General features: G+C 32.4%; 1 protein-coding gene across 1 annotated transcript in view; it reads right to left on the bottom strand.

Annotated features, from left to right (window-relative positions):
• Positions 1 to 23,670, bottom strand: part of LOC132720349 (sodium- and chloride-dependent GABA transporter ine-like) — a 41,831-nt gene extending 18,161 nt beyond the window's left edge. Inside the window, exons 1-6 of the mRNA XM_060704470.1 lie at positions 23,489 to 23,670; positions 19,522 to 19,535; positions 15,598 to 15,879; positions 6,583 to 6,715; positions 4,854 to 4,988; positions 68 to 171 (exon numbers count right to left, since the gene is read on the bottom strand). Coding sequence (XP_060560453.1) covers positions 68 to 171; positions 4,854 to 4,988; positions 6,583 to 6,715; positions 15,598 to 15,879; positions 19,522 to 19,535; positions 23,489 to 23,644 — 824 coding nt within the window. The 5' untranslated portion in view covers positions 23,645 to 23,670. The remainder of the gene's footprint in view (positions 1 to 67; positions 172 to 4,853; positions 4,989 to 6,582; positions 6,716 to 15,597; positions 15,880 to 19,521; positions 19,536 to 23,488) is intronic.
• Between the last annotated feature and the right edge of the window lie 537 nt (positions 23,671 to 24,207).

Genomic DNA, 24,207 nt, shown 5'->3' with positions numbered 1-24,207 from the left:
AAATACTTGTTTTCTCATCTGGGGCTATGCAGCTTTTAAAATGTTACAAAACAATAAGAAAGTTTACTTAAGTATTCTGTTTTTCCGCTTGTTATAACTTGACATTGTTATGATTCCTCCAAAAGCTATGCCCAGGGAATTAAAGGTTTGAGCTGCTGCATTGACCCATACCTGAAACAGAACAGAATAGAATATAATTTTCAACATTAAGTGCAATTCCTACTGAGCAACTGTCTTTCGGAAACAAAGAATTTGAATATTGCGGAGTGATCTTTTATCTAGAGATTATCAGTCTATTGTGAAGTCTTTCTTTGATTGTTGTAAAAACATTATTGCTATGCCCATTGAATTAAAGGTCTGAGCTGCTGCATTGACCCAAACCCGAAACAGAATAGAATACAGGAACACAACAGAATAGAATACAGGAACAGAACAGAATACAGGAACAGAACAGAATATAATAAAGGAACAGAGTAGAATAGAATACAGGAACAGAACAGAATAGAATACAAGAACAGAACAGAATACAGGAACATAAGAGAATATAATATAAATTTAAACATTAAGTGCAATTCCTACAGAGTAACAGTCTTTCTTTGATTGTTGTAAAAAGATTATTGCTCTACAGAATTTGACTACTTGTTTCATATATCACTTGTGCAAATTTACAAATGATTTACATATCAATTTTATCGAGATGCTGCAGATAGTACTTTTAGTAACAGCTGACACTGACTATCCTTAGGACATTCATTTTAATCAAACCCAAGTATAAAATGTGTGCACTTGGCAAGTTTTACTATTTTATTTAATCACAAAAATATCATAAATTGCATTTTACTATTTTATTTAATCACAAAAATATCATAAATTACATTCCTATTTGTTCATGCATCAGGCCTTTTTGTATATTAACTGAATTTAATAACCTTGAAGAAGACTCGCAACGTCGGTTATCATCTGACATAAGATTAACCTCAAAACTTATCCTGTGTTAACTGTTTGTTCCACTTGTATCAATATTCTTAGTGAATTGAATTACGACTGAGATGGTAAAAATTTTACGATTTTAAAAATTTGACATATTCAAGAGCCATAACTGTTTTAAATGCTTTGTGCCTTGTAAAATGCAGATATTTTAAGTGTGACAGCAGTATTCCTTATAAACATTATATTCATGAATCTAATGTAAATTATATTGTCCAATTTCTATTTTTAGAACTGTCCATTATTTAACTTTGGGGATATAAAGATGAAAATTTGATCAGCCAACAATACAGAGCCTGGTCAGAATGTACAAAGGTGCAGGCTGGTCTAGCTCTATACTGTTACGTTGGTAAAGGTTTAATCACTTCCGTTTTTAATAGTGATAAGATCAAGACTCAAAATAAACAACAAGAGAAAATAGGCTTAATCAAGAATAACTAGAAATGTGTCATCATGCCACGGATGCCCCCGCATGCAGCCAAAATTTCAGATGTTATAATATTTAGTTCCAAATTTGTTTGCACAAATTATTTTTTTTATTTTAAGTTCAAAGCCCTTAAAACTTTTCAATTTTTAAACCATTTTCATACAATGTTCAAGGCACTAAAATTATTCAGTCTTAACCTTTTGAAAATAGCATATTGCATATTTGTAGCCAAAATAATGGCAACATACATTTCCACAAAAGTATGTGTTTCAAAATTTTTCCAACATTCAGGAAAGATAAGTTTGTCCAAAATCATTGAACCACGACCAAATTCAAACTTAAACTGCTTATTCCTAAGATGTATCTATATTATTTTCAAAGTGAAAGGGACATAACTCTGCCAAAAAATCATCAAACCATGACCAAATTCCAACTTGACCTGCTCATTCCTTTGACATATCCATATGTCAAATTTGAGTTGAGTATGTAACACTGTTGGGTAGATAATGAACAGAAACTGTAAATTTCATATTATTTTCAAAGAGAAAGGGGCATAACTCTGCCAAAAATCATTGAACCATGACCAAATTCGAACTTGGCTTGGGCATTTCAAAAACATATCCTTATGTCAAATTTGAGTTGAATGTGTTGTACCGTTGGGGAGATAATAAACAGAAACTGAAAATTTCATATTATTTTCAAAGTGAAAGGGGCATAACTCTGCCAAAAATCATTGAACCATGACCAAATTTGAACTTGACCTGCACATTCCGTTGACGTATCCATATGTCAAGTTTGAGTTGAATGTGTTGTACCGTTGGGGAGATAATAAACAGAAACTGAAAATTTCATATTATTTTCAAAGTAAAAGGGGCATAACTCTGCCAAAAATCATCGAACCATGACCACCAAATTCGAACTTGACCTGTATTTTCTCATGACATATTCATATGTTAAGTTTGAGTTGAATGTGTGCAACCGTTACTAAGATAACTAGAACTATCACTAAATGTGATTAATACCCCCCCGCAAGACTGCTTGGAAATGAGGATGTTACTAGTAACAGAATACCTTGTAAAGAATTGAAAAAGAGTTATGGTTGTGGGCAATTTAAGATGGTTGTGGTTCTTGTATGTTGCATTTCCTTTCAATGTGGTTGGCCATTGATGAAGTTTTATTGGATTACTCTGTAATAAGTCCAGAAAGACAAGGAAAAGGAACAAAGGGCAATAACTCTTGAATACTGAAGATTGAGTTATGGTTATTGTGCACTGCACTTCCTCTCATTGCACTTGACCATTCTATGAAGTTGTATTGAATTTCAACAACTAGTTTTCAAGATATGCACTGGACAAAAAAAAAAGTAACAAAGGCAATAACTGTAATAAGTCCAAATAGAGTTATTGTTCTTGAGCACTGCACTTCATCTCACTGCCCTTGACCATTGTATAAAGTTTCATTGAATTCCAACCATTAATTTTCAAGTTATGCACTGGACAATAAAAAGTAACAAATGGCAAAATTTTTTAAATTAGTCAAAAAATGTTATGGTTTCTGTGCACTGCACTTCCTCTCAATATACTTGACCATTGCATGAAATAGTTTTGAATTCCAACTAGTAGTTTTCAAGTTATGCTCTGGACAAGAAAAAAGCAATGGAAAAGTAAAAAGGGGAATAACACTATAATTAATTTGGACAGAGTTATAGTTCTTGAGCTTGACCATTGTATGAAGTTGTTTTGAATTCCAACCAGTAGTTATCAAGTTATGCTCCGGACAAGGAAAAAAAACAAAGGGCAGTAACTCTGTAATTAGTCAAACTGGAGTTATGGTTCTTTAGCACTGCACTTCCTCTTATTGTGCTTGACCATTGTATGAAGTTGTTTTAAATTCCAACCAGTATGTTTTAAGTTATGCTCCGGACAAGGAAAAGTATCAAAGGGCAATAACTCTGTAATTTGTCAAGATGGAGTTATAATTCTTGTGCACTGCATTTCCTCTAAATGTGCTTGACAACTGCATGAAGTTGTATTGAATTCCAACCAGTAGTTTTCAAGTTATGCTCCAGACAAGGAAAAGTAACAAAGGGCAATAACTCTGTAATTAGTCAAAATGGAGTTATGGTTCTTGTGCACTGCACTTCCCCTTATTGTGCTTGACAATTGTATGAAGTTGTTTCGAGTTTCAACCAGTACTTTTCAAGTTATGCTCCGGACAAGGAAAAGTAACAAAGGGCAATAACTCTGTAATTAGTCAAGATGGGGTTATGGTTCTTGTGCACTGCACTTTCTCTCAATGTGCTTGACCACTGTATGAAGTTATATTGAATTCCAACCATTAGTCTCCAAGTTATGCTCCGGACAAAAAAAGCAATGGAAGAGTAACAAAGGGCAATAACTCTGTAATTAGTCAAGATGGAGTTATGGTTCTTGTGCAGGGCACTTCCCCTTATTGTGCTTGACCATTGTATGAAGTTGTTTTGAATTCCAACCAGTAGTTTTCAAGTTATGCTCCGGACAAGGAAAAGTAACAAAGGGCAGTAACTCTTTAATTAGTCAAAATGGAGTTATGGTTCTTGTGCACTGCACTTCCTCTCAATGTGCTTGACCATTGTATGAAGTTATATTGAATTCCAACCATTAGTCTTCAAGTTATATTCCGGACAAAAGAAAGCAATGGAAAAATAACAAAGGGCAATAACTCTGTAATTACTTTAGATAGAGTTATGGTTCTTGTGCACTGCACTTCCCCTTATTGTGCTTGACAATTGTATGAAGTTGTTTCGAGTTTCAACTAGTAGTTTTCAAGTTATGCTCCGGACAAGGAAAAGTAACAAAGGGCAATAACTCTGTAATTAGTCAAGATGGAGTTATGGTTCTTGTGCACTGCACTTCCTCTCAATGTGCTTGACCATTGTATGAAGTTATATTGAATTCCAACCATTAGTCTTCAAGTTATGCTCCGGACAAGGAAAATGCAACGGACCGCTGGACCGACCGACCGACCGACCACCGAGTGACTCCTATATACCCCCCCAAACTTTGTTTTTGGGGGTATAATGAACGGAAACTGATGATGACGGAATGACAGAATGACAGAATGACGGAAGGACGGAATGACGGAACAGGGAAACACTATATGCCCCGGCCATTACATGGCGGGGGCATAAAAATATTTTGGGATTTTCCAAGCTAATCCGCGGATACAAACATTTATAGTTACAGCCTCAAAAATAAGCGCACCAGGTTGACTTTGTGATTGCTAGTGCACTGTGAAGTTAGAATGTTAAGTTTGTTTGTATCTGGGGGTTTACCATGGAAAAACCCACATTTGCGGCGTTCCGGATTACATCTATTAATTACAGTCAGCCAGTACCTTAACCATAAATCCGGGGAGATGTTGAAATAGATAAAAAATACAAACCAAGGTATAGACTAACATTAGCATCAAGTAAAAGTTTCCAGCGTGGTACTATAAAGTACAAGATGCCATTCATTGCTCCGGGTAACGTAAGTCCACGAACAAGCAACACTAACAACACAACATAAGGGAATGTTGCTGTAAAATAAACAACCTGAAGAAAAACGGTTAGAAATATTTCCATTAAATAAGATTTTGTAATGAAATACATATGAAGATGTATAACGCTATAAAAAATATTTTTCCATATAAATGAGACAGTGTAATAAAATAGATATATTGCCATAAAATATTGCCTTCAAATTAGATAATAAATACAGTTTAACCCCTGAAAATGAACACAGTTTGGGAGGCAAATATTTTATATTGCTTTGGTGTCTAGAACTGTAATATCTCTGTTTGGGGAGATTTGATTTGGTTGTTATAAACAGGTTATTTCTCTACAGAGGGCCATTCTCCCACATGTTCCCTTTGTACTGCCAAAAAAACCCTTCATGGGTTGGATATACGCAAAAAAAAGGGCCCATAAAAAAAAAATTCTTTCCCCGTTACCCCATCCTTGGTCCCCAATTGTCCACTTCATTTTAAATTTATACTCAACTGTTTTATTCAGTTATCATACAATATTTTTTTTTTAAATATCTGGAATTCTGTGCAAACGCTTAACTGCCTTCAGTCAAGTTTTCAACCAACTAAATCCCAAGTTTTATTTCTAATCTTTGTTTTTATTGGTGTAAGTATTACTTGATCAGTTGAATATCGGTTTCCCATGTGCGAAATCTGTTGTCACTCTGTATTTTTTGTAAAATATTTTCATCGATCAGGAATTTTATTAATCATGCTTTATAACAATCCCAATCAGATAAAACTTATCTTTCCCCAATAGGAGTAGAAAGATAGAAAGCAGGTGACCAATAGGTGATAATGGTGTTAAATATGTTGTCATTAATTGACTCCACCGATGGTTTCTATGTAACTGGTGTGTAATGAAAAAGATATAAATATTGCCACAGCAATGACATATTGCTATAAAATAAACTTACATGTATAATGACTATATAATGAAATAGATCATTAAATAAAAACACATGCAATTATGGTAAGAATTACAATTACCTGAAAATATTTGAAATACAAATATTGACATTAATTATATGAGCCGCGTCATGACAAAACCAACGTAATGCGTTTGCGACCAGCATGGATCCAGACCAGCCTGCGCATCCGCGCAGTCTGATCAGGATCCATGCTGTTCGCTTACAAACCCTATAACAAGTAGAGAAACTGATAGCGAACAGCATGGATCCTGATCAGATTGCGCGGATGCACAGGCTGGTTTGGATCCATGCTGGTCGCAAACCCAGTATGTTGGTTTTGTTATGGCATGGCTCATATCAACTGCCATTTTCCCTGTCAAAAGTACCATACAATATGAATATTAGCATACAAATATTAGAAATATTGCCATGGGTTTGAAAATACAAAATGTTTAAGTCCACACCTTTCCTTTGCCTCATTGGAGCAAGAGTTGCAACTGAATGGTACATAAAAAAACAAGATCCAGTGGCCAAGGTCAGTCTGATCTGCTTGAAAGTCTTGTCCACAAAGAGTTGTTATGTCCATGTATAAAGACAACCAACTAAAAAATTAAAAATAAATTATGATCAACATTCAAGATTTGAGACAGCGACAACACACGTCCTGTCCTCTACAGACACCCTGTGAAGAACAAAGTAAATACAACATACCTTTCCGGTCAACTTTGGTCCTTTCCATATACAAAAATACACCAGAATCCAACACATCAGAAGAATAAGAGAAAGATCCCATTTTAAAACTCCAGGCTCATCTATCCCTGAAGATTTTTCCAGCAGACCTCGCCTTCAAAAATGAAATGAAATATTACTGTGCTATCCATTCTCTGCATCATCTGCCTATCTTTAGTAGTAAAAATATATAACTATTCAAATATATATGTTCCTTATTTGTTTCAGTGTTTGTTCAAACCTACTACACAGGCTTCAAACCTACTACACAGGGTTCAAGCCTACCACACAGGGATCATCCCTACTACTGGGTTCAAACCTACTACACAGGGATCAAATATTCTACAGGGTTCAAACCTACTTCACAGTGATCATCCCTACTACTGGGTTCAAACCTACTACTCAGGGATCAAACATTCTACAGGGATCAAACCTACTACACAGGGATCAAACATTCTACAGGGTTTTCGAAGACCTACTACAGGGAATCATTCCCCAACTACCCCCCGGGGTTCCAAAAAACCTACTACTCAGGGATCCCCAAACATTCCCAAAACAAAATAAGGCAACTCCAAACCTACCCAATTTCTTCTTCATTTTACATGTTACAAAATTAGTGATTATTTCTGTGTTGATATATAACCCATGAATAAGGAAGTTTTCTTATAACAAGGTACTACCTCAACAATTTCACTTTCTTAAACCTAATTAGACACACGTAAATATACCTAGAAAAACAAAACCAAAAACAAACAAAAAACATAATGAATTAGAAATTCAAGACACAAATGAAACTTAGGCAAAATTAAAAAATTTCCATGGTTTATTTTGAGATATTTATTTGTTACTCAAATATATTATTTGTTTTACTTATTTTCTTTTTTCATTTGATGTCGGAACCAAACAACTACTCTATGAAAATTGTGCAAATAAACTTGAAACAAATAAAATATGTTTTTTCAAGTAAAACGATAAGTGATGGACAGTAAAATGTAGAATTTAAAGCAGCATGGCTCCAGATGAACACTTTCATGAAAATTTAAAAACTGTTCTCATTAGAAAAAAAAATTGATTTTCTAAGTACATTAAAGCAGAATGTCTCTAGATTCATGACAATTTTCATGAAAATTTTGAAACTACATTTAGAAAGTAAAATACATGTATTGTGTGAAGTGAACAATGAAAGTATTTTACAAATTGCAATTTTCAGTTTTTCGGATATCAAGAATTTAAAAAAATTATCAGCCAAAGAAGCTGGTCAGAAGGATGTACAGGCTGGCCTGGCTCCATACTGGTGGCAGCAGGTTAAAGTAATATTACATGTATGTCCATCTGAGTATAAATGGAGAGAATATACATTGTAAATAAAAGACAAATTCTAACACCCTCGAAAATTTTTCTATATAAACAAAGAAGGCCCGAAGCGTGCATTATTCTACAACAATGCACTCGCCGTTCTTATTATCTCCCTGTGTATTTTCACATTGAGGGCGCCATTTTGTTTGAAAATCTGATAAATAAAAAACAATTTTTTGTTGAATTTTGTTGTGAAAACTATCTAGAATGAAAAAAAATGGTCTAACTAAGAAAATTAATCCGAACACCAATATCTTTAATTCAGTCGTTAACGCTGTACAGACGTTTAAAATGTTGTTTACGTGACGGCACAATGTAGCGCCAAACAGCACGTGCATAACAATCAAGTCAAGTATGCTATTTTAATGTCGAAAACGAGTTAAGTTTCACATTTATTTCACTTTTAATAATTTGTATTTCGCTTGAAAAATTAAAGATCGAAATAAAATAATTAAACAAAGTTTTATCAACGTTTTCAAAATTCGTTATTCTCAAAATGTTTCTACACACGGTAGATTTAAAGACAGTTTTTTTCAACCCACTGGAACAGCCTTTAAAGAACGTTTCTATTGGAAACTCTGAGGCCAAAACAATTTAACCACCAAACATAAAGTCCAACTTTATAATAATAATTATATTTTTTCTTGACGTGTTAGAATGGAAATAGATATCAATTCTTCGTGCATTATTGTATAATAATGCACGTTTTTCGTTCAAATGCTTTGTAATTAATCACTCAGGCCTATCGGCCTTCGTGATTATATTACTACGCATTTGAACTCAAACCGTGCATTATTCTAAAACAATGCACTCAGAATTGATATCTATTTCCTAAATAAAATTACATTTTGCCATAACTGTTTTAAATTTTACATTATCGTAATAAAATAAGTAAATTTTCTAATATCTTGCAAATCTAAAAAGAATTTTTTTTTAAAAATGTCACAAATGTTAGAAATATTGTACAGTTCTTAACCTATGTTTACATTTGTACATTTTTCTTAAGTTTATTGTTCTATAAATTTATACACTCCTCCATTGGCATGACTGCAAATTAATCATAGCTTAAAATAGAAAAGAAAAAATAGTCTTCTTATTGGTGGGGAATAGTTTGATTGTTTAGCTTTACTTCCCGATATGGAAAAACTTTTGAAATTAAAAAAAAAAATTCCAAGTAAATGTACACATTTTCCAATATCTATGTAAATAAAACCAGCACGAAATATTATAATTCATATCACAAGTGTGTATTTTTTGGAAGGTCTGTGTTTAATCTATGACATCACTATGATTACTTTACACAATTTTCTGTGTCATTCTTTCATATTTCAATACTTTGAAACAGGTAGTAGAATGAGAAGTTTCAATTAGAGGAAATAGAATATTCAAATAAACATTGCCATATAAAAGAACTGAATGAAACTTAAATACTGGAATGATAAATGTCATGAGAAACTTAGGCAGGAATAAAAATATTATTTCACTCCAACTTTCATCCCCACATTTCACTCCCACTTCCATCCCCACATTTCAGGACCCTTTTCTATCCTGCAATCATTTCACTCCCAGTTCACAGCATTTCACATCTTCTCCACCTACCCCATGTTTCCCTACCACCTGTATTTCCCTCCCACTCCCATCCATTCAACCCCACCCATAATTCACTCCCATTCCAACCCATCTCCCCAACCCCCATTTAAGTCCCTTTAGAACTCCCATTTCACTCCTTTTTCTCTTTGGTTAAATACATTTCATCTTAAAAACTGGTTTAAGTTATTTTTCACATTCAATCCTGCATGCCTTGTCATGCAGACATGCACATGTAAATGAATGTCCCAGCATAAACAATACATATACTAAAAATATTATTTTTCACTGAGACTCCAATGTATTATTGTTCTACATTATATTTTTTATGTAAAACAAAAAGAAATTTAAACAAATACCCTCTGATAAATTTTAAGATAAAGGTAAATTTGTCATCTAACATAATACTCCATTTATCCTTAACCTGCTGCAATGCAACAGTGTTAAATTTGTTTGTTAATTATTTTGCTTGTTTGTTTGTATGATTGGGTTTTATGTCGCACCAGATCATATTGTGATGTTCCAGCTTTACTGGTAGAGGAAGACCTCAGGTGCCTCCCCGTGCATTATGTCAGACACAAGCACAAACAGGAACCTGAGTAGAAACCACCGATGTTCCACAAGCTAGCTGGATAGCTTCCTCTCATGAAAGAACAAATCCAAAGTCCCTGTCGGGATTCGGACTCACAGCAGTGAGGCGCAGGTAGATTGAAGTTAACCACATGCCACAGAAGCCCCTATATTTTGCTTGTTTTGTTTTACAATGCACCAACACAATTACAGTAATATGACGCGGAAACAGGAAAGACGATTTTAGCTAACCTCAGGTGATACAAACTTAAAGCAACATCAGCGGTTAAAACCACCTCACCTGCTGCAGCTAAGATATCCAGTTATTCAAACCCATTTTGTCACCACAAGTGATAAATGGTGGCTGCAATTCTGATGTAATTCTGCTTTAAATTATTATCAAAATTCAATTATTATTATCTATTTTTATTTTTTTGGGGGGTTTTATGTCGCACCAAGACACTATAGGTCATATGACGACTTTACAGCTTTACTGGTGGGGGTAGACCTCATGTGCCCCTCAGTGCATTATTTCTGGCACAAATGCTTGAACCTGAGTAGTACCACCGTCAGTCCGTAGAATTATTAGTGTTAAGGATTTTAAAAGAACAATGCAATGCAGAAACCATTCAATTATCTCCAGACAGAAGGCAAAGGCCTGACAATAATACCTGCCACACAGGCATGACATGTTCTCATGAAGTAGTAGCAGGTCAACATTTAAATTACTTTTATTTATTTTGGTACACTTTATTAGTACCGGTACACTTGATATGAAAGACACCAAACAGTAAGCATGCTGCTTTTATAATGTCAACTTATTAAAGATACTATGTACAAGTATTAACCTTTTTTAGTGTTTGAAATTATTTTTTGTTCAATAGGATTGCAGTATTTCAAATGAATCGTGACACATTTACTTTGTTAAATCGGCAACTAGTAAATCAACTGTTTGTAAAAACACTAAGCTGGTTAAAATTTATAAGTACATATTTACAAAATTAAATTGGTCCTGCAGCTGTGCCGCGCCTGACCAATTTAATTCCTATACTTAAATCATAACAATGTGTTTAAATTTCAATTAACCACCTTTAATCTATGTATTTAAAGTTAGATTGACCACCTTTAATCTATGTATTGTATAATGTTCTATAAAGTTACCTTGATTTAGGCATGTGTCAATTTAATCTGAAAATCAGATTTTTCATGCATTATGAGTTTTCATGAATTGTTGTGTTTTACCTTGTTCTAAATCTAAACCTTGTTCTAATTAATGGCCTACACTCTTAACTTATTTCATGCAAACTTTGCTTGTGGTATAAAATGTATCCAATCTGAATAGCAATAAAGAGATCTTCGAATAATTAATTATTTTCCTTTTTTGAATAATTACTAAATAAGACTCCAATACACCAAGATCAAAATCATCATCATGGTTAATAAGATGCTTATTTAAATATCATAAAAACCTAACGGTACCTAAAAAACAATGCCAGAAATGAAATACCTCACAAGGTTCTCTATCATGGTTTAATATTGCTAAACTCCTAAAAGTGACTCCACAATATGACAGTATTAGAAACATATTTTTTTTTCCAAGATTTATGTACCACTTGATAAATAGCTTTTATGCAAAATTATCATATTAGTTGCTCACTCTGTATTTTTTCCAGAAGGTGAAAAATTACAAAAAAAGTGAAAAGTGTTTTAACGCTTTTAAATAAGAAAATACTATAAAAATTTAAATCTGACCCTAATGCTTTATTATCTATAGTGTATCTTTCCATTGTGCCCTAGTTCATCTATGTAAGAAATTCAAAGATTTAGGAGCTAAGTGGATCATTCCTTAAAGAAAATGACAGCTAGCATATAACAACAAAAATCAATTTTTTAATAACATGACATGATTATTATCAAACTATTAATTGTCCTCAGAAGGTAAATATAGCATGAATTATTAAAAATCTCCATGGAAACTGATCAGACTTTAGATTCCTAAAATCATCAACTTAGTTTTTAGTTTACACTGTGAAATTTATTTTAGTTTGATTGCTTTAGAAGCTATAAGCTTATTGAAACAATATTGAATCCGTTTCTGGAACTAACCAGTACTTAGCAATAAATGTAAAGTTTCTTGCTCAAGGAAACAACAGCCTGCACCTGACATGGTTTGAACCCATGCGGTCAGCAATCTTTAGATTACACAATGTACCTGTACTACTCCGATGCGTTAACCACTCGGCCATTCCGCTAGATCATAATTTTATATCTTGCCTCCTTTAACCTTGAGCTTACTGGTGGCTACAAATAATAACAAGAGCTGTCGGTAGGACAGCAACGCTCGACTATTCTTAGTGCTTGATAGTAAAAAAAATGCTTGATACAGTTACCTCCTCCTGTTTACAGGTTGGGGTCATGATGGTGAACAAGTGTGCAAAGTTTCAAAGCCATATGTCAGTGGACTTTGAAAATATTTGAACTATTACAAAAACTTTAAAACATAAGTGGTAACGCCGACGCGGACGCCGACGCTCGGGTGACTGCAATAGCTCTACTTATTCTTATCGAATAGTCGAGCTAAAAATGTGACCAGTGCAGACTAATATCAGCCAGCACTTCTGTACCCTCTGATCATGGTCTGCACTGTTTGATATTCAGTACATAAATATTATTTTGAAATTCTCCCCTAAAAATGATGAATGGTTTCATCCAGCTTAAAAGATGGACAAGTTCATTTCAGATACAATGTATTTGGCATGATCAGTGTTAAAAGGATACAAAAAAAAAATTCAGTTCTACCAAAAATCTGCAGGAGAAGCTACCTAACTTCAAATATCTAAAATCTTTTGGTACTTATAAGTTTCCTAGTAACAAAAGGACACTTACAGAAGAATGCAAAGACTTTGTTTTGTCTTTAAGAACCGAAAGATTCAGCTTGACTCTGTGGCCATATTTTTCAATACCAATTAATCAAAAATTCAAAATGGGTTTGGCCATATTTTTCAAAAACAATAAATCAAAATGGGTCTCTTAAAAAATAACAAGCCACTGGTTTAAGTCAATACACAAATAAACAGTTCAGATATGGATCACTCTAACTCTCCTTAACAACTTCTTACAAGGTACCTGACCATGATGTTATTGTCGTCCTTAATATTGATACTCACCTCTTAAGCACTTAAGATGTTTTAATTGTCCGATTTTGTTCTCAAATGTCAACTCTATGTTTGGATATCATCTCCTTTTTCGGAACAATGACCCTTAAATTATGCTACTTTTGACTTAAAAGTTCTATTTCAAACAAAGCTTAAGTGTTTTATTTATGACCTTGAAAAATCTTAAATTTAAAATACCAGAAAGTTCAAAATAATACTTTAAGACATAGCCTACTTCAGGGACAGTGACTTTATTTTCATCTTTAAAATTGAAGATTTCACCGAGTTTTCAACAAGTGACCTTGACCTTGAGATAAATACAGATCAATTATAGTAATGTCCAAAAACAAAAACATCATCATTTTTTGGGAGATAAAGTTTCAATTGTGTGTAAAAAAGACTCAACCAGTTTTCTTCAGTTGACACCAGTTTTTGTTAAAACTAAACAAGTATTCTCAAGTTGCATTAGATATCAAATGTAATTCTTAGTATGGTAAATATAGCCAGTTTCTGACCCCAAAAAAAGTATCTCAGAATCTAAGATAATTTGTGATTTAGACAAACACACAATCTTTAGTCTAACCTGATCCCCATAACAGGTCTCTATTGTGTTTTATGTGTGGTTTGAACTTACATTCCTTTTTGGAAAAAACAATTGGTATGCTTTTTCTTCTCTAACATGGAAAAATACAAAAGAAAATAATTTTATGTCTCTCCGCTTTTCATATTTATCTTATTTTCCTATTCAACTTTTTTTATTACTATACTATATACCAAAGTGCATTTCTCAAATTTCATGATAATTTTTCATTCTCAAATTTCAAAGCCATTGAAATTCTTAAGCACATTTGTCATTATAATAACATAATGTTATCTCTTAAATCAAGCAACTAAAATCATGGTAATATGCATTATTATGTGAAACATATTTTTTTTTACAACTCAATAATAGTGTTAATGTGATTTTATCTGTGATAATACAGCTAATCTGGTATACAGCATGTTAGATATGACCTTGTGTGCAGGTAATGAAACCTAAGGATATTGTAAAAACAGAAGTAAAAGTAAAATATAATTTTATCCAGGCAAAAGTTTACGAATCATGATGTCTGCACTTTAACCGAACGTTCAGCTTAACCGATTTTAACAGTTATACCGACTAAACCGTAAATCAACATGCTACTAGTTAAGTATATAACTATCTATATAATGATCTCCATGCAGACCTATCAAATCATTGCTACCACTCTGGTACCCCTATTACGAAAATTACGGCTACCACTCAGGTACCCCAATTACGTAAATTACGGCTACCACTCAGGTACCCTAATTACGTAAATTACGGCTATCACTCCGGTACCCAAATTATGTAAATTATGGCTACCACTCCGGTACCCCAATTACATAAATTAAGGTTACCAATCTGGTACCCCAAATACATCTGACTCAAATTAACCAATGCAGAGTAATTTCTTGCTCCAAACATTAAGCAGAAACTTTGATAGGACTCAAACCTGTGACTCCTCATTGTCATGTTCAAGCCATAGCTACTGGTGGCAACTGAACTGACCATGGCTAGGGGACCATCCAGGCCATTTGAATAAGGTCTGAACGGTTTGCTATTCAGGAAGAACATATTTTTACATTTATGCCAAAGTTATGAATAGTTATGGCTAGATTGGAAGATGGACAAGTCTATTTATCATATTTATGATGGTGAGGGTTGATTAGCTTTCAGTTATGAACTAAATTGCAAAACTGGAGTTTCAGCTGTACATTACGTACAAATATATAGATTAAAACTCACCTTTTTTAAAAATGTTAATACTTGCAATCCACATAAAAATAACTAAAATGTGTAACAATATGGAATTTAACAAGTTTAAATGCCATGGAGGAGAATTAGATAAGAAAAAGAATAATATTTTCATGGCTTTTCAAAAAGATCTTCAATAAATTGCATAGATGCTGAATTTTTTTTTAAACATTTTTCAAACTTGTGATAAAGTAAGACATCCACATTTTAATAAGCAAAATTTTTGAAGACTTTGAAACTATGGAAGCATGTAGCTCTAATAGCTATAACTATAACCTGAAAAAACATATTTAGAAATATGTAAATAGTGCATTGTTTATTCAGTGTTTGTTTAGTTTTACTGAACGATTGTTTATTTGAGCCCCGTCACGACAAAACCAACATAATGGGTGTGCCACCAGCATGGATCCAGACCAGCCTGCGCATCTGCGCAGTCTGAGCAGGATCGCAAACGCACTATGTTGGTTTTGTCGTGACGCGGCTCATTCAATTTTACTGACTGTATCAACTTACTCGTAAAAATCTTCTGTTGGAGACAAGCTATCATTTGTCCTGAGAATCACTGAGGTTACATTAGTCACCGGGTCAAAGACCGTTTTGTTAACCCCGTCAAAACAGTCATCAGAATTCCAGTCATTACTACAATCTGACCACGGAAGTTTCGACGTGAACGAGCTGAAGAGGTAGTAAAATGCCCATGTGATGATCACGTTGTAATATGTCGTGAATAAAAATGATATAACCACAGTAGCGATGCCAGCTCCTGTAAATAAAACAAAATCTTTAGAAATCATCCTAAAAAAAATTGTTGAAATTAAGCTAGGCTTTATGAATGTGGAAACACAGACTTGCATGTCACCAAAAACCTTCACTGATCCAATAACTTTTTGTTGGTCCAATACATTTTTGTAAGTCCAATAACTTTTTGTTGGTCCAATAATTTTTCTTATTGAGTAAATGGCTGACATGATGTCCAACATAATTTTATTTATCATTATAATAAACAAACATACATGTTGAATAAATAATAATAACAATAAACAATGATTTTCAATTATTAAGTCATGCAATGAAAGCTTTATTCTTTTGAAAAACAGAAATTTCAGGTATGTTGACCAAATTAATATTGTTAAAATAAAATAGCTGTAACCTAAAATTCTCTTCAGCAAAAGTTTTACAAATCATTATAAAAAACACTGTTCTATACCATATTTAAAGGCACATATGAGTAATTATAATGTCTCAGAAATTAATTAATTTTTCTTTCAGGAGAATTTCCTAAAGATCAAACAATATGGTTTTCGAAGACGACTGTGAGAAGCTTATAACTTATAATGTCACTGGCACTAATGAGTACCTTTGAGAAACTGTAATACGATACCAAAAATCAAAGACTTTAAAAAGAAAAATGATAAAAAATTTTGAGACTTTAAAGGCTGTTAATGTTATGATTAATTTGATAAACTGAGAAAACTAAAGTTTAGACCCTTTTACTTATAATATAAAATCTCAGACAGTCATTTAAATCAGGAAATCAGAATAAGTACAATCCAAAATTTGGATCAGCTGGATTAAAAAATTGTAGCAGGGTGCTTATTAAGACTGACATGCCTTAAAATAAAATCTATACGGTAGATTATTTCATAAGGTTGGTGCATTAAAATGACTCTTTACGGTAGATTATTTCACTTCCTATAAATGCAACAAATACGGATCAAAAAAGATTATAGTATTTAACACTACAAAAATCTCATTCATAAAATTTTAATCACATTCTTTTCATGTAGAACATGTAAATGATATTTATAGAAAGAATTTAAAATGTATACACTATATTATTTAGCAGAAAAAGAAATGAATCAATATGCATGTTCTGTATATTGTCCTGAATTTACTATTGATCAGTTTAAAAAAAAACAGAACATTCGGGACAAAAACAAAACATTTTGGATTCATTTCAATTTAAAAAAAAGAAAAAAAGGTATCATAATTATATTGCTCTTAGGAATGCTATGCCCCAATTTTAAAATTTGTATGGGAATGGGGGGCAAGAAAACACATCAATGATAAAAAAAAAGAAAAACCCTTGGGAAAAAAATTTTTCAGAACTTTTAAAATTTAAAAAGCAAAATAATTTTTTTTGTAATTTTCAGTAATTTTTGGTTTTTTTAAATTTTCTTTAAAAATTTTGTTACATTAACTTTAATAGCATTTTTTAAAATTGAAAAAATTTATGTTTAATGTTTTCAAAATAACCTGTTTTTACCTTTTGGTTTTAAAGCTACTTTGTTTTCCCTTTTTGGCCCTGCTGGTAAAATGGCTTTTAAAATCGGACATGGCTTTTTTCAAAACATTACTGGCCACTTTTTCTGTTTTACGGGTTTTAAATTTTTTAAACCTTTTTGGGAAATCAAGTATCCAAATATATTCCCTTTCCCCCCAACCCCCTATATGTCATAAAAATGAAAAATACGCAAAAATTTTGGTTACGGGCCCTTTTAAACCCAACCCGGGTATGTTTTTTAAAAGTCTTACCTTAAAAAAATAGTAAAAGGTTTGGGGCTATGGGCCCCAAAAGTTTTTGTATTTTTTCTATCTTTTAAATTTGAAAAGGGGAAAATTTAAACGCTGCACCCAAATGGGCTCCTTTTTGCCCTGTGTTTTTAATGGTCCAATGTAAATATTATAAACAATCTTTTTTAAACAAATTTTATAAACCCTCCAACTATTAAGATATTTTAATTTCCTTTATAAAAGGGGTTTAAACCCCTTAGAAACTTTGGAGGTTTTTAAATTTTTGAAATAGAAAGTTATTTTTAAAAAATTGGGTTTCCCTAAAGGGGTTTTTCTTCCCTTTGGGAAAAATTGGGAAAAGTTTGGGTATTGCCCTTTTAGGCCCCCTTGGTGTTTTAAACCCACTGCCTTTTTCCAAATGTAAGAAAGGGGGAAATTCCACAAAGGCCCAACCCAAGGGGAAAAAAGGGAAAAAAGAAACGCGCCTTTTAAGTAAAAAAGAAATAAAAAAAAAATTTAAAAAGATGTGCTTAGAAAATTTTCCCCAGATGGGAAAATTAAAATTCACCTATTCCCCCTATCATTTGGGGTTTAAATGAAAAACCCTTTGCCTTTAAATTTTTAAAATTTGCTAAATTAAAGCCAATTCGGGAAACAACCCAAGTATTTCCTCTCAAAATAAAATGTATTTTTTAACACTGTATTTCGGGCAAAAATGAGTTAAAAAAGGGGGCAAAGGGTCATTGTTTCCCCTTGAGCAAAAAAAATTTTTACACTCTTTGCTCGGGTACCCCTTTGGTTTTTCCGGGAAGGGGTTTTTAAAAAGGTGTTTTTTTAAGCTTAAGCTTCCTACACAAAAAAACCCCTAAAAAAAATTCTTTATAAACCAAGGATAGACTGTGGAGGCTAAAATGACTGTTTCACATGCATTCTGAGATGCCTCAAAACTTAGAAAACAGTTTTTGCTGTTACATCTAAAATTGACTTTCTCTGATTCAAAACAATCTTTCTCAAAAATATTTTAATAATAACCTAATATTAACCCTATGACATATTCAAAGAAAATACATAACATAATGTACACCATAATTAAAGCATACAATTACTTAGTTTTGGCCAGCAAAATGGTTAAATAGCATATTGGCTAAAATTTCAAAACATCAGTAGTAACAAAGAATTCGTTTGGCCTTATTCAAAGTACAAATGTCAGTACGAAAGTGTCATATTGAATGTTTACATTTTCAAAAGGTTAACATTAAATGCTAGAATGTAATGATCATGTAAATATTATCATACTTTCAACTACATTCAATAAAAACCCAAATTCAAATATTTCAATAGCTGCTAAGTGGTAAAGTTTAAACCAAAAGTCCAGGCATTACAACCCAGAATTAGTTCAACCTATCGAAAAATACTAGTCTAACCTATATTTTTGTATTATATTTTATATTGAGTATATGTTGTATTTTCGTTTTTTCCTCTCTGAGATAGCATTTTACCCAGTTTAATTGTACCACCTTTCCCCAACTATCTTCAAATTCCTGGTAGAGCCCCGGCGCTGCGGGACCATGAATAAGACCCTTAATCAACCTGATTAAAAACGCTATGCAAAAGAGTTAAGTAGATCTGAACTTTATTCAGACTGATGGCAAATGAATCCACACTGTGAGTTGGACATATCTAAATTTGCTTATTTGGCATCAAAACAAAACCGAGCGAATTTAGTGGCCTGAAACCAATCTTAAGAACAAAACCCATGGAATTTAGTGGCCTGAAACCTTAAACAATGGTGATAGAAATAAAAAAAGTCTGTAATAATCCTACATGTTGCATAATTATGATGACAGTGAATTATATCTACATTTCTTCAACTCTTGATGTATTTTTCTAAAGTTCAAGGCTTTGAAGACTTTGTTTACCCACTTGGAAGTGTGTTGCTTCAATTAAATACATGCAAATTGTTTTAACTGATATAAACAATGTGTTTTCATTAAACTTGATATTTTCATGTTCATGCATATATTGCTCTATGTCACCCTGTCTGAAATGTGATACAGTCCAGAAACTTGAATCATTGAAATGTGTTGAAATATTGTTTGTTTCCTTTGGGTGACACACTACCTATTAACAAAAATCACTACACCCCCAAAAGAGAGGAAAAACAATTTTTATGGAAGCCATGTTTGTCAATAAGAATCACATCTCAGATTTTTCAGTAGTTAATTATTATACAAAATGGCAGGCATCGACACTAACTTTTTTAGCAGGTGGTATGCCGGACCACTAGATTTGAAAGTTAGGTGGTCCTTCCAGAAGTCAGGTGGTCAGTTTTCATTATCAAATCAATTTAATGCAAAATCCAAATGTAGAAAAAAAGTTTAAACTTGATGACAAAGTTGTATTATTAACCTTTAAAGAAAACGGATATTTTTAGATATATATTTTTCAAGTCAGGAGGTATTCTATCGTAGAGTTATTTGTTTGTTCTTTTTTATCTCATTCAAAAGTACACAACATAGCTCTTATTTATGTTAACTTTTATATTGAAGTGATTTCTCCCTCAACTCAAGTTAGGGAATAGTGAAACCATGTGTGTCAGTTATTATTTTACTGTTATTCAAATATTCATTGCTGATACGTGGTATGTCTTATAATCATGACAATAACATAGTATCTTTTATAGATTAACATTTTTAATGAAACTAATAATTATCTTTTTCTTGTCTTTGAAAACAAGGAAATATCTTAATAATTATTAAAATAATAACAATGTTTTTATATAACTATAGTTTAGCTTATTTTTCTCACAGATTTATAATACAGAATTTTTACCTCCCTATTGCTTGTTGGTTGATATTCATTTTTGACATTGAGTATTTTTAACCTTTTAGAGTAATTTTAACTCTAGAAGAAATAGATCTCTTATCGTTATAATATACAGTTAAAAATAAAGATAAAATAGAAAAAATTAACTAGACGTATTTTTCCAGTTCCTTTCGTTTGCTGCCGTTATTCAAGTATCTGAAACCATCATCGGATACTCACAGTTGATTAACTTGTAACATAACATAAATGTTAATGGTTTCGCCGTGGGTATCAGACGATGCATAATTAGTGACAATTACTAGCACCACTTAAATGATTTTGTACCTAAATTAATATCACAAATTCTGAACTCTTAACTTGCATAAACACAATTTTAGCAACTTCAAATGAAAATTGTTGATGACTTAAGAACTAATCAGAGATTAATGAACCATATACATGTACATGGGACACATGATTTTAAACAAAATTATATAATATGTTTTTGACCAAATCGCCATTCTCCCAAATGAGCCTTGCATCAACCAGAAAATTCAAGTGGCCCGACGGACCAGCGGGTTTTAAAATTAGGTGGTCCTTGCCAAAATCAAGTGGTCTCGGACAAACGGACCACCGCTAATGTCGAGGCCTGAATGGGATACTTAAATTTTGAACTTTGAACAGATGTTGTTCATAAAGCATAATTCACTACTTTGAAAAATTATCTTGGATAAAACAATTTTTTTCCATCATACCTACTCGACAGGTTGTGAGAGTGGAAACAAAGATATTTTTAAGGCCAGCCTTATATAGTTTTACGGAACATTTATATGCTTTGTATCTATGGCTGAAATATTCCACAAAAATGCTATCAAATCTAGACGTGGTACAATGTGTTGGGAGCATTCAACAATTAATTTACCTTTATTTATGTTTGTAATAAAACTGGGATTATTTACCACATTTTATATATGAACAAATTTACTAAAATAGACAATATAAATATTTACTTACTCACTTAAAAACAGAAAACACAGTCACACATTTTGTCAGTCAAAATAAGAGCATGTAAAAAATGCAATCAAATCTAAACATGGTACAATGTGTTGGAGCATTCAACAATTAATTTAGCTTTATTTATGTTTGTGATAAAACAGGAATTATTTAACACAGCTAATAAATGAATGAATTTACTAAAATAGATAATATAAATATTTACTTGTTCACTTAAAAAAAAAGAAACACAGTCAAACCTTATTTTATCAGTCAAAATTAGAGAATGTGAAGTGCTATATATGTTGCCATACTTTTTTATCCAATGAGATGGGTTGGATATGATTAAATTAAAGCATCTATTTCACATAAAATATCTTTATAAAAAAATAAAACTACAATGTATTTTTGCTGATAAAATCTGTCAATTTTTACACAGTAAAGAAAAAATAAATTAATGTAAAAAAGTAATAAAATCTTCTAATTTGCATTATGCACTTCAACCAGATATCTGTTTCCATTTCACATAAAAACTATGTGCTTCACAAATTATTTACTTTATGACACCATCAAAGCTAAAAATGACACCATCAAAGCTAAGGTTTTATGGTGCAACAACAAAATTTAGGTCATATGGCCCTGAAACAGTAAAAATGAGTCGCGTCATGACAAAACCAACATGGTGGGTTTGCGACCAGCATGGATTAAAACCAGCCTGCGCATTCCACAGTCTGATCAGGATCCATGCTGTTCGCTTACCAACTCTATTACATGTAGAAAAACTGATAGCGAACAGCATGGATCCTGCAGACTGTGCGGATGCGCAGGCTGGTCTGGATCCATGCTGGTCGCAAAGCCATTATGTTGGTTTTGTCATGACGCGGCTCAAATGATTTTGACTAACCTCAGGTCCACTTTCACTTCTACCCGGATTAATGTTAAAATTGATATATTGATTTAGGAAAGAAATGAAATAAGCAATAATTTCCCAGATAATCAAAAACAAAGATACTATCTTAATTAATCCAGATTATAAAGGGGTGTCTTATAATAGGAAATAATAGTGATAATTTTCAAAGCAGGGACTTTGAAATTTTCTCAATAAATAAGAAATTATACTAAAGTATAAATTCCAATATATAACAGAAAAGTCAATCCCCCCCCTCAATAATCATAAATGTATATTTTTTAATGGGGAGAGTTAGTGGGGTTTAAAATTTTCATTCAAACCCTTGTTTGGTCATGTACACTTTATTTAAGTGGCAAGTTATAGGAAATGGTTTAGATCATATTTTCCATATAATAATATCATGCCAATTATTCAGCCAAGAACATCTTTCAATGCTCAAGAGAACTTTTATGTCAAAATTATTTGCTTTTGTAGTCTTAACAGGTTATATATTCAAGTTGAGGTTTAACACACACACTACCTATCCTTCCAAAAATAATACCTTTTTTTAGTAACCACTTAGGTAAGTAATATAGTTCCTGGTACATGATATTATCATTTTACATCCCTAATCATTCCAAATTAATATTTAATAGGTCTTGCCTCTCTAAACAGCTATAATAATTTATTGTGCTGAGACACTATCAAGATATTTTAAAATTCTTTAGGATAATAGATCTAATTGTTCCACAAAAACAAGCTAATAGCTCACTCCTTGAGCAATTTGTTGGATTAATAATTAAATTCTGCTTTGCTATAATAATTTTAATTTTAATCATTTAAACCTCTGGGATTTTAATGAAAAACAGTATCACTCATACAAAGATGATGTTGACAATTAAATTGGTGATATGTAGCTCTGTCAGCATGAATTATAAAGGTCATGCACATGAAATATACATGACTTGTTTTGGCAGGTCCCTGTAATCCAATATTTACTGTATTGATCGCTATTTATATACCAAGAAAATATATCTAATTTACAAAACGTTTACTAAATTACTTATTCATGACAATGCAGGCAAATTTTCATACAACAATCATTCAGTTTCATGCACTAAAGGTCATTGTTACATATTGTTTTATAATTAGAAAACAAATTACGTAACAAGCGCAATTTCGCTAATTTGCACAATAAAATACACATGACGTAAAGAAATAAAATATCTCACCGCCACCGCTTCTGTAACAGAGGTATGGAAACCTCCAAACATTTCCCAGACCGACGGCATACCCGGCCGTGGCGAGTAAATACTCCACACTTCTACTCCAACTTTCACGTCGTTCTTCCACTGCCATGCTTAATGTTTTGATGTGTGGAGAATATTGTATGCTAACACCGCGTGTACTAATTTATAGCCTCGTGTGCTGATTCGTCAATTTTCTAGGCTATTAATCTCATTTGCATAAAAAAAACTTATACAGTAGACCGGGAAAAATTGAATTAATTTAGCGCAAACTTTTTCAATTTAACCAGTCTTTCATGTACAGTAGACATTCTTTTAATTAAGCAGAACAAGTTCTAGTTCGACATAATTACTGTAAAAAATAAGAACAAAAGGCACGTATACATAATACAATGTTTTTTTAACAAAATAATTAGTGGCGGTCCAATTCTATATGAATGTAATCGTAAACAACTATCAATTTTAAATACTTCCTACTAGATCGTGATTTAGGGCATATATACAGTACATGTATAGCTTTTTTTCTATATATAAAATTATATATTAATAGGCGTGCAGGGCTAATAGGCGTGACAGTATGCTCATTTCTTTCATTTTAAAATTTAGCTGAAGTGATTAAAGACTGTCTGTTTTTAAAAGTGATTGCCCAACAGTTGATAACGGATAATGTTAAAG

The sequence above is a fragment of the Ruditapes philippinarum genome, unplaced genomic scaffold (genome assembly GCF_026571515.1).
Source record: "Ruditapes philippinarum isolate M1 unplaced genomic scaffold, ASM2657151v2 ctg1747_1_1_1_1, whole genome shotgun sequence".
Classification (NCBI taxonomy): domain Eukaryota; kingdom Metazoa; phylum Mollusca; class Bivalvia; order Venerida; family Veneridae; genus Ruditapes; species Ruditapes philippinarum.
This window is presented reverse-complemented; position numbering and strand designations above follow the sequence as displayed.